The 15,172-nt window shown below is 46.9% G+C and overlaps 8 protein-coding genes and 1 non-coding gene across 9 annotated transcripts; 5 read left to right on the top strand and 4 right to left on the bottom strand.

The window, feature by feature from the left end:
* Positions 1-67: 67 nt before the first annotated feature.
* Positions 68-2,110, top strand: HOS3 (histone deacetylase; the record flags this gene model as incomplete). Its single annotated transcript, XM_037281672.1, has 1 exon — positions 68-2,110. One exon carries the CDS (start codon positions 68-70, stop codon positions 2,108-2,110), a length of 2,043 nt encoding a protein of 680 aa, XP_037137567.1.
* Positions 2,111-2,772: 662 nt separating this feature from the next.
* LIP5 (lipoate synthase) lies at positions 2,773-3,912 on the top strand (the record flags this gene model as incomplete). The annotated part of the gene is made up of 1 exon (XM_037281671.1): positions 2,773-3,912. The coding sequence occupies one exon, from the start codon at positions 2,773-2,775 to the stop codon at positions 3,910-3,912; it is 1,140 nt and encodes a 379-aa protein (XP_037137566.1).
* Positions 3,913-4,039: 127 nt separating this feature from the next.
* Positions 4,040-7,144, bottom strand: BEM3 (GTPase-activating protein BEM3; the record flags this gene model as incomplete). The annotated part of the gene is made up of 1 exon (XM_037281670.1): positions 4,040-7,144. The coding sequence occupies one exon, from the start codon at positions 7,142-7,144 to the stop codon at positions 4,040-4,042; it is 3,105 nt and encodes a 1,034-aa protein (XP_037137565.1).
* An 877-nt stretch (positions 7,145-8,021) lies between these two features.
* Positions 8,022-10,376, bottom strand: SLK19 (Slk19p; the record flags this gene model as incomplete). The annotated part of the gene is made up of 1 exon (XM_037281669.1): positions 8,022-10,376. The coding sequence occupies one exon, from the start codon at positions 10,374-10,376 to the stop codon at positions 8,022-8,024; it is 2,355 nt and encodes a 784-aa protein (XP_037137564.1).
* A 517-nt stretch (positions 10,377-10,893) lies between these two features.
* TOA1 (transcription initiation factor IIA large subunit) lies at positions 10,894-11,688 on the top strand (the record flags this gene model as incomplete). The annotated part of the gene is made up of 1 exon (XM_037281668.1): positions 10,894-11,688. One exon carries the CDS (start codon positions 10,894-10,896, stop codon positions 11,686-11,688), a length of 795 nt encoding a protein of 264 aa, XP_037137563.1.
* Positions 11,689-11,755: 67 nt separating this feature from the next.
* On the bottom strand, positions 11,756-12,979 carry PEX25 (Pex25p; the record flags this gene model as incomplete). The annotated part of the gene is made up of 1 exon (XM_037281667.1): positions 11,756-12,979. One exon carries the CDS (start codon positions 12,977-12,979, stop codon positions 11,756-11,758), a length of 1,224 nt encoding a protein of 407 aa, XP_037137562.1.
* Positions 12,980-13,097: 118 nt separating this feature from the next.
* On the bottom strand, positions 13,098-13,169 carry HG536_0Atrna2M. The gene has a single exon. It is a non-coding gene; the product is annotated as a tRNA-Met (tRNA).
* A 367-nt stretch (positions 13,170-13,536) lies between these two features.
* Positions 13,537-14,577, top strand: CAR1 (arginase; the record flags this gene model as incomplete). The annotated part of the gene is made up of 1 exon (XM_037281666.1): positions 13,537-14,577. One exon carries the CDS (start codon positions 13,537-13,539, stop codon positions 14,575-14,577), a length of 1,041 nt encoding a protein of 346 aa, XP_037137561.1.
* A 172-nt stretch (positions 14,578-14,749) lies between these two features.
* HG536_0A07000 (uncharacterized protein) lies at positions 14,750-15,145 on the top strand (the record flags this gene model as incomplete). The annotated part of the gene is made up of 1 exon (XM_037281665.1): positions 14,750-15,145. The coding sequence occupies one exon, from the start codon at positions 14,750-14,752 to the stop codon at positions 15,143-15,145; it is 396 nt and encodes a 131-aa protein (XP_037137560.1).
* Positions 15,146-15,172: the final 27 nt, after the last annotated feature.

The raw sequence follows: 15,172 nt of genomic DNA, 5'->3' as shown, positions 1-15,172 counted from the left end.
GGAGCTCGGAGATCGGATAGTAGCTGTTTGGCTGATCCAGCGGACAATCCAAAGTGGTTCCCATAAGATGTCGGATCAGGATCCGTTACACAAGTTCTACAAGCAATTCCAGGTGTTTGTGCAAAACAATCCAAATGTGATTTCGGCAGCTAGGGCGGCTTCTCAAATTCCAGAGTCCGCCAAGGCTATTATTGTGCTCTCGCCATACTCTCTGGAGCATGCCTTTCCCAGGGACTGGGTCAGTAAGTCGTACCGCAAAACGATTGTGGAGAGACCAGAGAGGTTGCTGGCTGGCTCTATGGGGATCTCAGCGGCTGTGACGATGTACCCAGCACTGTTCACACTTAAATCTTCACACCAGCGTAAGGGCTCTTTGCTTTCGCCTCATGTGCTAAAGGTTCATGGCCACGATTGGCCTCCAAGGCTGCTGAGATTATGCAAACATGCAGACGAGAAACTAGCTAAAGGAGAAATTGAGGTGCCAGATACGTGGAATGCCGGCGATATCTATCTGAGTTCGAAGACGATTGAAGCGCTTCAGGGCTCTCTCGGAGCTTTAGAGATAGGTGTAGACTCGATATTCAAGGGACCATCGCCAGAACATGTAAGCAACAGAGCGTTTGTGGTAATACGGCCTCCAGGCCACCATTGCGGTGTTGCCACTCCCTCTGGATTCTGTCTGCTGAACAACGCTCACGTTTCGATCGAGTATGCTCATGATGTCTACGGTGTGACGCATGCAGTAGTGCTAGACTTTGATTTGCACCATGGAGATGGTACGCAAGATATCTGTTGGAAACGAGCGGGATTCAGACCTGATGAAGAAGACGAAAACTCCCCGGGGTATGATGAGTTCGGTAAGAAGTTTGCGGAGTTCCCCAAAGTCGGATACTTCTCGATGCACGACATCAATTCTTTCCCAACAGAATCTGCATACGCTACAAAGGATAATATCAAGAATGCTTCGACATGTCTGTTAAATGCCCACGATATTAACATATGGAACGTGCACCTTTCTACCTGGGAGACAGAGGAGGACTTTAACAAGCTATATCAATCGAAATACAGAACGCTTTTTGCCAAAGCTGACGAATTCTTCAAAAACGCTAAGCTCGAGATGAGCAAATCGGGTCGCAACTTCAAAGGCCTTGTAGTAATCAGTGCAGGATTTGATGCCTCCGAGTTCGAACAAGTGAGCATGCAAAGACACGGTGTCAATGTGCCCACGCATTTCTACACGATGTTTACGAAAGACGCTTTAAAGCTGGCGCAAATGCATACAGAAGGCAAAGTCCTGTCGCTGCTGGAAGGTGGCTACTCTGACAAAGCCATAGCTTCGGGTGTCTTTGCCCATCTGATTGGACTCCAAAACCAAAACTGGATCAAAGAATGGGGCTCCGAACAAGTGGTCAAGGAGATAGTTCGCGGCTGCAAGCCAACGTGGAAACCGTATAAGAAGAAAAAGAGCCGAGACGTGATTAGAATATGGGCCGAGGAGGTCATTGAACTGGGAAGAGCCATGATCCCCGAGTTCGAGTTCCTATTTGTAGAAGCAACCGCGAACGGCGTGCATCTCGACGGCAAGGCACCGGAATCCGCCGTAACCCAGAGGCTGACCAGATCCCGAGCGCAGCAGACGATGCAAGAAGAACCACCCGCAAAGCCCTCGACTCCGGAGAAGGAGCTCATTTTAAGGCGCATCGTGAACAGCAAGGCCGCAGAGGCAGTGCCACCAGTACCGTTTGTCCAACAGGAGATCCCCAGCGATGACGACAAGGAAGACGAAGATTACGTCTACGACGAGGAACTAAACAAGACTTTCAACCGCACTGTCGAAGACATTACCATCGACGACATATCCCGCCACCTGGAGACGCTTGAGATCATCGAGGCCCGCGACACCGGTACCGCGAAGCCCGAGCCCTCACGCAAATCCCAGGACCCGCGTACCGCAACTTCCAAGTACAAAATCCCATCCAGCACCACCACGCAGCACCTGAGGTCGAACCGCTACTCCAACGTCCTCGACTACGACGACAGCGACATCTCGATGGTATCGCATATTTCTACAGCCAAGAAGCATTCCACCAGAAGTGGCCGCAAATGGTAACCTTCCTCGTTTGTAAATACCACCGTTTAATCGAACTCACTCGGCCAAGTGCGCTTTTGTTGCCGTTACCGCATTCGTCAAAATTTTTCAGCCTGGATATATAACTGGCGGTCCATTGTCAGGCTCTACTCGATTCCTCCCGCACAGATCCCTCGAGAAGTTATTCAACTCGACAACTTTAAAATGTTCTACGAAATTGCTGTCTACTCTAGCGAAGGTTGCGGCGGTAAGTGTGGTGGCTCCGGCTGCGCCTGCACCTCCGCCTCTGGTGCTTGCGCCAACTGCCCAGGTTGCAAGAAATAACGGGCCCGTCACTCTCTTTATCGCCTGTTTGTTAGGCATCGTCTAGTGCCAAGCTTTTTTTTCATACGCTATATAGCAACCACTTAATGAAAGAACTTTGCAAAGAACACAAGCAAGAACACCGTAGATACTTGCTAGACCCAATTGGCGGTCCTGGAGCTGGCAATGAGCTTAGGAGCGCAATTGGGCTTTATAATGGTCTGTAGTTGATGGTCACGTGACCAGGTCTAGCACTATATAAGCGGCGAAGACCGGTCTTGACTTCTAATAGGCATATGTAGGACGGTAGAGGAGCGGGAACAGGCGGTTTCGAGGGCTGTTCGGTGTGTGTAGGTTGCTTTTGAGTGGTAGTGTTGCTAATGGTGCGGTTCAGGGCTCGGGAAGCTGATCTGGTGAGGCTGTTTGGTAGCCGTAGGCTGATTTCAACGACAAAGACCAACACGATCACTGGATCTGCCGCGAGAAGGAGGAGGACTACGGAGTTCACGGATAGTCTGAATAAGGGACCCAGTTTTGAAGAGTTTCTGTCTGGACGTGCGGCGGAGTATACACTGGATCCGTTGGAAAGAGCTAGACAGAATGCGGAAGAAGCCAAGAGACTGCCCAAATGGCTGAAAGTTCCAATTCCAAAGGGCCAGAACTATCACAGGCTGAAGAAGGATGTTGCGGATCTCAAGTTGAGTACAGTGTGTGAGGAAGCAAGATGTCCCAACATCGGCGACTGTTGGGGCGGAGGCGACAAATCCAAGGCGACAGCGACGATCATGTTGCTGGGGGATACGTGTACTCGAGGTTGCCGTTTCTGCTCGGTGAAGACTAACAGGACGCCGGCTAAACCGGACCCCATGGAACCTGAGAATACGGCAGAAGCCGTGTCCCGGTGGGGGCTGGGCTACGTGGTGTTGACCACGGTCGACAGAGACGACCTCCCAGACGGCGGATCTCATCACTTGGCAGAAACTGTCCGAAAGATCAAAGAAAAGGCACCAAAGACCTTGGTGGAGACTCTATCGGGAGACTTCAGAGGCGACTTGGACATGGTAGACGTTATGGCAAGAAGCGGACTTGACGTTTACGCTCATAATGTGGAAACCGTGGAGGCCCTGACACCCCACGTCAGAGATAGAAGAGCTACTTATAGACAATCGTTGGCCGTCCTTGAGAGAGCTAAGAAGACAGTGCCCAGTCTGATCACCAAGACTTCCTTGATGCTAGGGCTAGGTGAGACCGACGAACAAGTTCAACAGACACTGAAAGATCTTCGGGATATTGGATGTGACGTGGTCACCTTCGGCCAATATATGAGACCCACGAAGAGGCATATGAAAGTGGTCGAGTATGTTACGCCGGAAAAGTTCGAGTACTGGAAAAAAGTTGCCTTGGATCTGGGTTTCCTCTACTGTGCATCTGGACCACTGGTTAGATCTTCCTACAAGGCTGGTGAAGCTTTCATTGAAAACGTCTTGAAGAATAGGGCCTCGCAGAAACAGGCGGCTTAAGCGGGAGGTCGCGGCAGGTACATTTGTTGTTATTAGTACATCTTTCTTATGGCTTGGGGCAAAGCCTTTCATATATCTATTTAGCGGAGGTATTGTAAAGATCCCTTTGGGGTCTCAACGGTCAGCATTAAAGCTGAGGAATGTTTAGATCCAGATGCTCTCTTTCATTCAGCTCAATTGGAGATTCGCCCTTGAAAATACAATTGAAATCGATGATCAAGGGCTGAAGAATAGTAACAGGGATGTTTAATGTGGGCGAGAAAACAATGCAAAGGTTTCTCAGATTCATTTTGTTATAAAAATTCTTCTCTTCTATTCGGACCAATAGCTCAAACAGTGCATACATCAAGGAAACATTCGCCTGGGGAACTGCGCCGCTGTTTATCAGATTTCTGAACTTAATCGCAATCTGTGAAGGATTTTGATGGTTTGAATCAACAATATTCTTAAATGAAATGAAGTTGTCTTCTCCAAGTATTGAATGTGGTAATTTTCGCAAATATAACTTCAGCAAACCGCTGACAGTATTGACATCAATAAAGGTGCCGCTAGATGCATTTCCGTTATTTTGCATATCATTGTTGTAATTGCAGAGATCGACATCGTACTCCCTGTCAAACTGTTCCTGCAACGACTTTATCACAGCGCTTGAGCCACTCAACCTGAATATTCCCTCTTCCTGTATGCCATGATTCTTGTATAAGAACTCTAGGCACCTATAGACGACGCTTGGTATCTGATATTTGCCTTGATAGAGATGGGAACTCAGTTCTAGGCATCTTGTGAGGGAGCTTCCAAAAACGGCGCTGGTATTGGTAATGGTGCCGTTTAAATTCATCGATTCCAGTGATTTGGCTATTGAAGTGTCTGAAAACTTGGCTTCTGATTCAAAGGATTCTTCCGCAGCTCCTTCGTCGCTGACCATACTCAAAGCGTTGCTTGCAAGCTTTTTGAAAGGGAAGAAACTTCTCATCTTCAATCTTCTGTTTTCTTTATCGTAGTCTGATGGTTCGTCGACATCCTGAGGAGAAATGTTTGAATTATCGTCAGCAACAAAGGAATTTACATCATTCGTCAGATCTGTAACATATACTTGATCGAGGCCGTTAGAGCTTTCTGCTTTTGAGAAGGAGGAAGCATTTTCTGCAACGGTACTGATACTTCCTGCGCTGGATGATGGCGGAATTAGGGGATTTGTAATAAGACCGCTAATTTCAGAAACCCATAATTCTCGTTCCCTTGAAGTTTCAGAGCATAGATAGTATCTGGTAGTGCTGGACAGACCATTCTTTTTATGCTCCACTATAACAAACCCATTTCTCGTTCCATACTTATCTTCCGGAAGGTTAGGAAGCAGCTCAATAGATGATTGTCTTAGTCTCACTCTTTCAGCAAGCTGACCTCGATCATAAAGAAGCAATACCTCTCCACTTAAAACGCCATAACGAACTCGCCAATTGGGCCCACTGCTAAGTGCTTTGGCTCTCCTCATGAGTAGTGAGCCTTCTTTTACTGCATCGCCTAGAAGCATTGGGTTGGTAACGGTGTCTGTGCTCATGAATTGTGCAATTTGGAGTCCCGCAGTTGCAGGGAAATCGGGTATGCTGAATATCGTGTAAAAATATTGATTGATTCTCTCCCGCCTATTGTCAACTTTAGTGGGTATTAAGCTGTCAAACACAGCCCTCTCTGGTAGGTTTGGCAATGCAAAGAACGACAATTTGGGCCTAACATTCGCGTCCATCTCGTAAAGTTGGGCAACATTCTTGGAGAACTTGAACATCTCTTTATCTGTCTTCCGATCAACCACGCTAAAAAGAAGCTTACACTGGGTCGTAGCAGAGTCTCCTTCTAAGTACAAAGTACTGAGTAACTCTATTCTGATACTTCCAAATTCTTCAGGTTGAACGAAAAGAGGTACATCGTTCTTGAAAGAGAAGGCTGAAGACTTACCAGAACTCACGCTTCCTCCATGTCGCCTTCCTACCTCGAGCATGGTGCTGCCTTGAGAGCTTGAGGCATGTGCCGTACCTGCGGACTTCGTGAGGAAGCTCTCAGCGTCTAGCTCCTTACTACTTGCACCATCCTTGCTGTCAGACGAATTATCCTTACCAACCGGCGGACGTGATTCTACCGCTTGGGTCATGCCATGCTCATTTACGTTATCCCTCCTCGTCAGAATTACCGGAGATCTCAGTTTGAGGGAGTTTGGAGAGCCTTTATTGGCGCTCAATGAAGCAAATGAGGGCGGGGCAGGTGGTTTAATAGCGTCTTTAGCATCCTTAAAATCCTTGATGTTCTTTAATGGCGATTCTTGCCCCTCTTCACCAAATGTGTCTTCCAGAAACTCAGTAAAGCTATTCAAATTTTGTTTCGAACCAGGAGAGAAATCTGTCGCACTGTTCTGAAGTTTTGAACCTAGCCTACTTTTGTCAGGACTTTTATTATCCTCTTTCGATATACTTTCAGGTAATAAGGGGCTGTGGGCTGCCTCAAGCGTATCGGCGCTGTCATTAGATCTTAAAGGCGAGTGCACTTGGTTATTGACCACCGCCGTAACACGGTTCGCACTTTGAGGAGAGCGGATACGCGTTTGCACCGCGCTACGGCGGGGACTTTGTGGAGAAGTTATTGATATTCTGGAAGTCGTGTACTGAACAGATGTTGCTGGACTTGCCTCCGCTTGAGGAGTGTTAAGGGGTCTGCCAGAGATCGAATTGCTAGGTGAGATAATGTTCCCAATTGAAGTCGTCTTCTTCGCAGCCTCTGTCCTGTTCGACTCATCTGACATTTCGGCTCTGACGTCTATCTGAGGAACCCTATGATTTGACATTTCATTCGATACTGCAAGGTTCGGTATTGGTATACTTAGATTCTTGGTATTTCTATTTCTATCCGCTGACCTTGGCGGTAGATTTACCTCTGACCTTGCGTTATTCTTCTCTGATCCATCGTCGTCCGTCACCAGGATCTCTCCACTCCTCACTTTTGAATTTCTCAAGCCTTCTATTACTTTGACTAAACTTTCTATCTCAGTTGCTTGTTCCTGAATCTGCAATCGAAGTTTGACATTCTCCTTAAAAAGATCGTCGTACGATGGCTTGCTGTTCTCGCTGACTGCTCTTTTCTCAATGTATTCAATGGCTTTATCTCTTTCATTCCTACGCTCATTGTACTCGGCCAGCAGCTCCAAAGTTGTAGGAGTACCGCTTTGCTCCGTCATCTCGTCCATCGAACCTTATGATACGTTCTTCCTTGCTTGAGTAAATGACGCGAACTATAGTTCTCTCAGCTGATGATCAAGTGATAGAAACGACTGACGAGCCACTCACCGCAATTGTCAGGCTCAATTTCAGCCTTCTCTTGCCTCCTTCAGCTGCTTTGGTAGATACTGTTTATTTTGTATCTGAATGGCGTTTTCCTAGGTTGTTTGGCGTTGCGAAGAATGGGGCACTATGGCTGCCTAGATGATCCAGACGAACATCAATCTGAAAAATCCCCAGCAGATACATCGCTAGTAAGGACCAGAATCTAGACGAATCACCACCTTTCTGATCACAATACGTAGTGATTGAGGGTTGATTGTCTCCCAGATTGTACCGTCTTCCTTTGCAGTGACGGTGAACCAACACAGAGCGAACGAGGTGTCTTGTTACTTTGAATTGCTTAACCTTGCTACGTTTCCATCGACCTTTCCTATGACGGCTACATGCTAGACTGCTCAGAAAGTGCAATCTCAGTTGCCTCCAGTGGCATCACCTGTTAGAGAACTGTTTTGTGGAGAGAAACAAACCACCAGTTTCTAATAAAAACCAGTCTGAAAACTAGGGGTCCCAGGTATGATTCCATTAACCAGCGACCGTCAAACTACATGCGTTGGCTGTCTCAAGGCTTGACCGCATGCTCATCGAACCAGAACCTTAATAGCTTCCTGCCAATTTTACCGGCAAATCACGTCCCCTATGTCTAGCAGCATCGAATACTTTCAATGGTATACAGACCAACTGGTGCAGGTCAAAGAATATGGGCACTCTAATACACTATTTATGTTTGAGATCGGCGGCTATTTGTTCTCGTATGAAATTACATGAGAACCAACTATATAAGCTTTATTCTTGCGGTTTTCTGCTCTCGAGCAAATCAATCAACTTTTGTTTCTCCTTCCTTTCTGCAGCCAAATTTGATTTTACTTGCTCAATCTCTTGGGTGAGGCCTTCGTTCTGCAGCATTAACTTGTCGAGTTTACCTTGAAACTTTGTTTCGTAGCCTTTCTTCAAAAGCTTCACTTTTTGTTCATGCTTTGAGGAGTACTGAACGTAAAGATCCTCAGCAAGTAGCTTGAGAGATCTGTTTGATTCTTGTTCTTTCAGCTGGTACTTCTCCTTCCATGATTCCAGCTCTTTTTGTAACGATTTCACAAGATCTTGGTCTTCGTTAGTTGCTTCTTTCTGTAGGGTTTCTTCGAGCTTGGCCTCGATCGACTGCTTTGTTCGCCGTAGCGATTCATTCTCATCTCTCAATTCGCCAATAATTTTTGAATTTTGTTTCAGGTCTTCTTGCAAGGCACTCAAATTGGAATGCAGCTGCTCTAATTCGGCCAAGTGTTCTGCCTCAATGTTGCTGTTTTTCAGTTGGATGGCTTCTAGCTCAACGGATAACTTCTGTTTTTCAGCTTGCTCGTCGTATTTCGCCTGCCATTCCCTGAGACTTTCTTCCAATTCGGCAATGGAGCTTTCCATGCATCCATTGATACGCTCTAGCTCCGCTTTTCCATTTTGTAGCTCCGTGACCTGTGCCTTATCTATCTCAGACTTATCATTAGCTTCTTCAAGTTTCCTTTTCAGCTCTTTTATAAGTGTATCCTTCACCAATCCATCTTGCACCATTTTGTTTAGCTTGTCTTGGAGACTTTGCACCTCACTAACCTTCCTGTCTAAGCGATCTTCAGCCTCTCTGACGCGCGCTACTAGCTCCTTGTTTCCTGTTTCTGATTTGGCCTTGTAGTTCTCGAATTGACTCTCTAAATCTGCCCTCTGTGCTACCAATTCATTTATTCGCTTCGCTACCTGATCATTGGCACCTTTTTCTGCATCTACCGCTTCCTGCAATTGCTCTTGTAATTTTCTTACTTCGTTCGTCTTGGTATCGAGTTCTTCTTCAACAGACTTTACCTCTATGATTAAATCTTCATTGAGTTTCTTTAGGTTCGTATTTTCGGCAGATATTCCGGATATTTGCGCCGCCATTTCATCGATCCGATCGTTCAGAATTTGTTTTCGTTTTTCGTCTTCGTTATGTTGCTCCTCCAGATTTCTATGTTTGGACTCAAGCTCTTCATATTTATTCCTTGCACTTTCTATCTCATTCATCAAGCTAATATATTTCTTTTGCAATATGGATTGGTTTTGATTCAGCATCTTAACCTCATCCCGATTTTCGTCAATTCGCTCTTTAAGCTTAACCGTCCTCTCTCTAAGGCTATCACGCTCTTCAGTAACAACCTGCAATTCTTTATAGCTTTCATTCAATTTTGCTTGACAATCTTTTAAAAGTGGCTGCAAATCACTTTGCATTTTTTTGTAACGGTAAGACGTAATATCACAGGTCGTCATCATCTTGTTCAATTTCTGGTTTAGCACATGAACCTGCCTGATCAGCTCCTCATTTCTAGTCGTAAGCATCTGAAACATTTCTTGCCCATCATCATTCTCGTCTAATTCTAATACAAACTGTTCACCATTTGCATCAGCGCTGTGATGAACGGGACTCAAAGTATGCAGACAAGAACTGGGGCGCCCTGGTGTTGTATTCGCCCCGCTTGCCAGCTCATCACAAAGCCCATTGTTCCCGTTGTGATCAGCCTCGTAGGCCACTTGGCTGAAATCCTTCATGGGACTGCTCTTGGCCTCTATCATCTCTATCGCTTCTGGTGAGCCCACAGGAGGCTCTTCATCGACAGCACCATTTACACCACCCGGCTGTCCCAAATTCGGAACGCATTCCAGCTCCAGTTTGAGTCTCTTAGGCTGTTGGCCGTCCTCTTCTTTACCCGCGTTATGCTTCACGGGTGAGCTCATATCGAACCTTATCGGCGAGTGTTTCACAAAAATGGTCGAATCGTCTGCAGCTTCAGCTGCATCCTGAGTTCCGGAGAACATCCTATTGATATCGATCTGATCCAACGGGTTCTTCTGCTCATTTCGGCAAGCTGACACATCTCGCTGCCCTTCCTGACTCCTTCGAACACAATCCAAAGACTCATCTGATAGCTCTTTCAAACCAGCACAACTTTCTTCTCCAATATCTTTCTCCAGTCTCCTCTTTGCCGATAGGCCATGCGGGTGCGCTTTCAAATGTTCACCTTGCAAAACCACCTCATTCTTTCTCGAGCCATTGTGCCCTGTAGGCATCCCTTCACGCAGCGGAGTGGTCGGAAAGTCATCCATCGCAACCTCACCCTCCATTGAAGAATATATTGGTATGTTTGCTTGACTGTTTGTTTGTAATCCCCGGCGATCTTGGCGAGATGACTTTACGCGTCTTGTTTGTTGACGCTTACACGAAAACACTCGAATAAAACAGATGAAGACCAGAATATAGCTCTGCTGAGGCAATATAACTGCTGGTGGGACTCCCAAGATCCAGCAGGCTCCACATAGAAGATTTGCTGTCCCCAAAGTACCTTCTTAAGGCTGATCTTCGGATTACCCAGCACTTAGTGAGATGTTACCCGGCAATCTATAAAAAACTACTAGTTCAAGCGACAGCAAGAAGGACGGTCACTAGAAGAAGACGGTATAAGACGAGGAGCTAGACAGCTGGGTCGTTGTCTCTGGATAATATCGCTATTTGGGTAGCGTTTGGAATAGGTGAACTTCTAGGCGAAGTTTTGTGGGTTTGTTTTTGTCAGTTTTTCGTCTTTAGTCTGGGGAAAAGAGCTTCCGGATAAACCCTTAGAAGAGTGCTGAACAGAAATCTGCGATGTCGAACTCGGAGGCCAGCAGGGTGTATGAGACTATAGTGGAGTCTGTTGTGAATGAAGTAAGGGAAGATTTTGAGAACGCAGGGATTGATGAGCAGACTTTGCAGGATTTGAAACGAGTTTGGCAACTAAAGCTGTCAGAGACGCAGGTTGCCAACTTTAGTTGGGATCCGCAGGAGAATGCTACACAGCAGTCAGTGGATGCCATCGTTAACGGGAACGGTTTAGCTAACGATGACGGAACAGGGAAGAATTTTGCGGTACCTTCTGAATATTCGCTTAATAACGAGTCTCAAGGACTAGTGTTACCTGGTTTCGCTACCGATGACTCGAACAAGATCGATACCGCTTCAACGGAAACGCAAAATGGCAAGGGGCTTGAAGATAAGCTGGGTACAAATGGGTCGGGCGATGCCAGTGACTCCGGTAATGTAGATGATTCCTTAAAGAGAGAGTCTGAGCCAAAGATACAGAATTCACGAGAGATAGAGTTGACCCTTTCATATCCTGACAGCCAGGCGGCTGATCTCCTGAAGCAAGAGGCGAAAAAGGCTAAGAGAAGTGCGCTGCTGGATACAGACGAAGTGGGTTCAGAGTTAGACGATTCGGATGACGATTATCTGATCTCTGAAGGCGAGGACGATGGACCAGATGAAAACCTAATGTTATGTTTATACGATAAAGTCACTAGGACGAAGGCCAGATGGAAATGCAGTCTGAAGGACGGTGTCGCAACAATCAATCGTAAGGACTATACTTTCCAAAAATCCCAAGTGGAAGCGGAGTGGGTGTAACGCAAGTAAGTACTTTTGTACATAAAAGTGTATGCAATGTAATTAAGTTGAATGCGAGCAAGAATCTCTACAATTCTGACGGTTTGGATAATTGTTCCCTGGCGTTGATCCACAGCTTGGCCAACCCAGTTACACCAGAGCAAAGTGACAATGCAGCATAAGTGCCCGGAGGGGTCTTCAAATTGAACACGTCGGTGCTGTTTGCGAGGCAATCAAACGAGAGCCTCACTAGATCCAGGTACGTGATCAACTTCTCGCGCTTCAACTGACAAATTTTTTGCTTCATCTCTAACTCGGTGCCGTTCCATTCGCTGCCGCCGTTCAGGTCGTTCATCAATTGTTTCCGTATCGGCGACGTATACCCGGGAGCACCTTGCAGATTAGTCGATAACTTCATAGCCTTGGTTCTCACCTGTAACCTGATATTCGACTCGATTATTTTCTTCTGAATAGTCTCCAATTTCAGCCAGCTGTCCTTCAGACTCAGCAAAATATCGTACTGCCATGACAGAACCTCATGTCTGGAGAACCAGTTGTACAGACCATCATGGGACCAGACCTTGAGTCTGTGCAGCAACACCATTTCATCGCAAATCCCGTAGTAGAGGTCGAGGAACTCTCTTAAGGAGCTTTCGTTCATCCAAATTTTCTGCAAGCTGACTGAGTCCCATTCGCTGTCACGTATCTTCTGCAGCATTTTCAGTACTCTAAACGGCGTGCCGCCAAATCGCAGAATGTACCTGTAGGTGCTCAACTGTTGCGCCACGAAATTGGCCTTTGACTCAAAATTCTGAAAGACCGCGACCAGAAGAATCTTCGAAATCGTCACTGGATGTTTCAGCACCATCTTGTAGTTCAAATCCCGCAGCACTTTTCTGTAGTATGTAAGAACCGAGGGATCCCATTTTGTGATGCCGGCTCTCGAGTTGCTGACCAGCAACCGTAGCAGGTCCAGTGTGTACTTGAGGATTTTCGTCAGCTTGTCCTTTCCCGCAAGCGAATTGATCAGATACTCCAGTATATCAACACTTCTTACTGCATTAATTTTCTTCGCCGGTTTAGAATCAACCTCGACTACCACCACCGGAGGAGTTACCTCTGTATCAGAGTCATTGGATTCCTTCTCTTCCACCCTGATTGGCTGCAATCCGCCGTCCTCCATCACCTGCGATGCTGTGTTGAATCCGTTACTTGCTGCTGACACCGATCCAAATTGGGCAAAATGGTTAGGTTTAAAATCGTCCTCCTCCTGCAACTGAAAAGAATAGAATGCTGGATCTGGGTACGCCATCGACCACCACAAATGAAGTTTCTCTGATTAGGTTGAATGACTCTCTAAACCGTCAAACCATCTTATACTTGACGTCCAACGGCTCGAGTCGCTTATCACCGGAAAAAAATAAAAATAATAGCGCCGCTTGGTTTCGATCCAAGGACATCAGGGTTATGAGCCCTGCGCGCTTCCACTGCGCCACGGCGCTAATAAATTAGATGGTGTAATCTACGAAACACTAGACCATAGCAACAGAGATTCAATGGTCATCCTCCTAATTGACACGGCAAACGCGATGCAATGCCACTATATAGTCGCTGCCAGAGCTCCGAAACGGTTTCAAATGCATACCGAACTTCTTCAAGATCCTAGTTGTCGTTTCATCTTTCCGTCATAAGGACATGTCTGGGTGGATTAGTTACAATGGAGTTCCATTAAGTGCAAGAGATGGAGATATCGAGAAGCTGCACAGCGACACTTGGCTTTAAGTGCAGTTGGAAGCGGTTATCGCTACTCCTTGAAACATATAAAAAGCAGATGCATCGAGAGAGTCTGTCTCGATTGTTCTCTTGTTGATGTATGACTCTAGTAGCATTCTAAGGCATATTTACAACAGATACCAATCAAACCATACAATGGATGAAGTAACACAAGCTCCAAGTTACGAATTTTACAAGGAACGCAAACTCGCAATCGTCGCAGCACCGTTCTCTGGCGGCCAGGGCCACGTCGGTGTGGAGAACGGCCCTAAGTATATTTTGAATCATGGTTTGCAATCAGATCTGGAAGAGATGGGATGGAAGACGTCGGTGGAAAATCCGCTGGATAACGAATCCATGGTCAAGCGTATGCTTGCTGACACAGTCAAGGACTCATACGGGAGGATCAAGAAGCCCAATCTGGTCGGCGAGGCCACGCAGTTGATTTACCAATCTGTAGGGAAGTGTCTCAGCGAGGAGACGTTCCCCTTGACCATCGGCGGAGACCACTCGATCGCGATTGGCAGCGTGTCCGCCGTGCTGGACAAGTACCCTGACGCTGGACTGCTGTGGATCGATGCCCATGCAGATATCAACACGTTGGAGAGCACCAACTCGGGCCATCTGCACGGGTGCCCCGTGTCGTTTCTTCTGGGCCTCCACAAGGACAGCAGCGAGTGTCCCGAAGCCCTGAAGTGGGTGCCAGGCAAGCTAAGACCCGAGAAGATCGCCTACATCGGACTAAGAGACGTCGAAGCTGGCGAAAAGAAGATTCTCAAGGACCTGGGCATTACTGCCTTCTCGATGTACCACGTTGACCGCTACGGGATCAACACAGTCATAGAAATGGCCTTGAAGGCAGTCAGTCCCGACGGCAAAAGCCCCATCATGTGCTCGTACGACGTTGATGCAGTCGACCCGCTCTTCATGCCCGCTACTGGAACCCCGGTAAGAGGCGGACTCACTCTAAGAGAGGCCCTCTTTCTGGCCGAAAGAATCGCTGAGACAGGGAAGCTGGTCGGACTCGACATTGTCGAATGTAATCCTGCGCTTGCCGTCCACGACCTACATGTAATCGACACCATATCGGCCGGTTGTGCCATTGCAAGATGCGCATTGGGCGAGACACTGCTGTGATGCTATCGAATTCAACACTGCTCTACATAGCTTCTTCAATATTCTAATAGAACGATTCATTACAGTTGCGAGTGGCCTTATTTTAGGCCCGGAGCTTGAATGGCGCGACAGGGCAAAATAAATGTGGGGTCCCGGAGGTCGGAGTCTGGAGACCGGAGTATAAAAGGGCAGAATGCTGAGCCAGATTGCAGATTGTTTCTTATCATTAACACACCATCATTGTTCCCTATACTCCATGTCATCCTCAGTTGTCGTAGCTAATATCCCCTTGTCCGTCAGTGATGTGACCCTTCTTAAGTTCTTTGGCAAGACGATGAAGGGCTGCACGGTCAAGCATATCCAGCCCTTCCCAGATGCGTACCATTATATCAACGAAGTTGCCTCGACGAGATCTGTCCAATTGTTCCTCGAGGGTGACCAGGAGGTGGACGTGATCAAGAAAACTTTCGAAGACGAAAGAACCATGCAACAGCTGATCGAGATGGAGAAGGAGTTGAGTTCCACTCATCAACTTGAGACAAAGGTTGCGGCTTCGCAAGTCAGAAGGTTGTCAGTCACCACAGCATAGGATTTTTTGTTATAGTTTTAATCTTTA

The sequence above is a fragment of the Torulaspora globosa genome, chromosome 1 (assembly GCF_014133895.1).
Source record: "Torulaspora globosa chromosome 1, complete sequence".
Lineage (NCBI taxonomy): Eukaryota > Fungi > Ascomycota > Saccharomycetes > Saccharomycetales > Saccharomycetaceae > Torulaspora > Torulaspora globosa.
The sequence above is the reverse complement of the archived record's forward strand: the minus strand, read 5'-3'. Positions and strand labels throughout refer to the sequence as shown.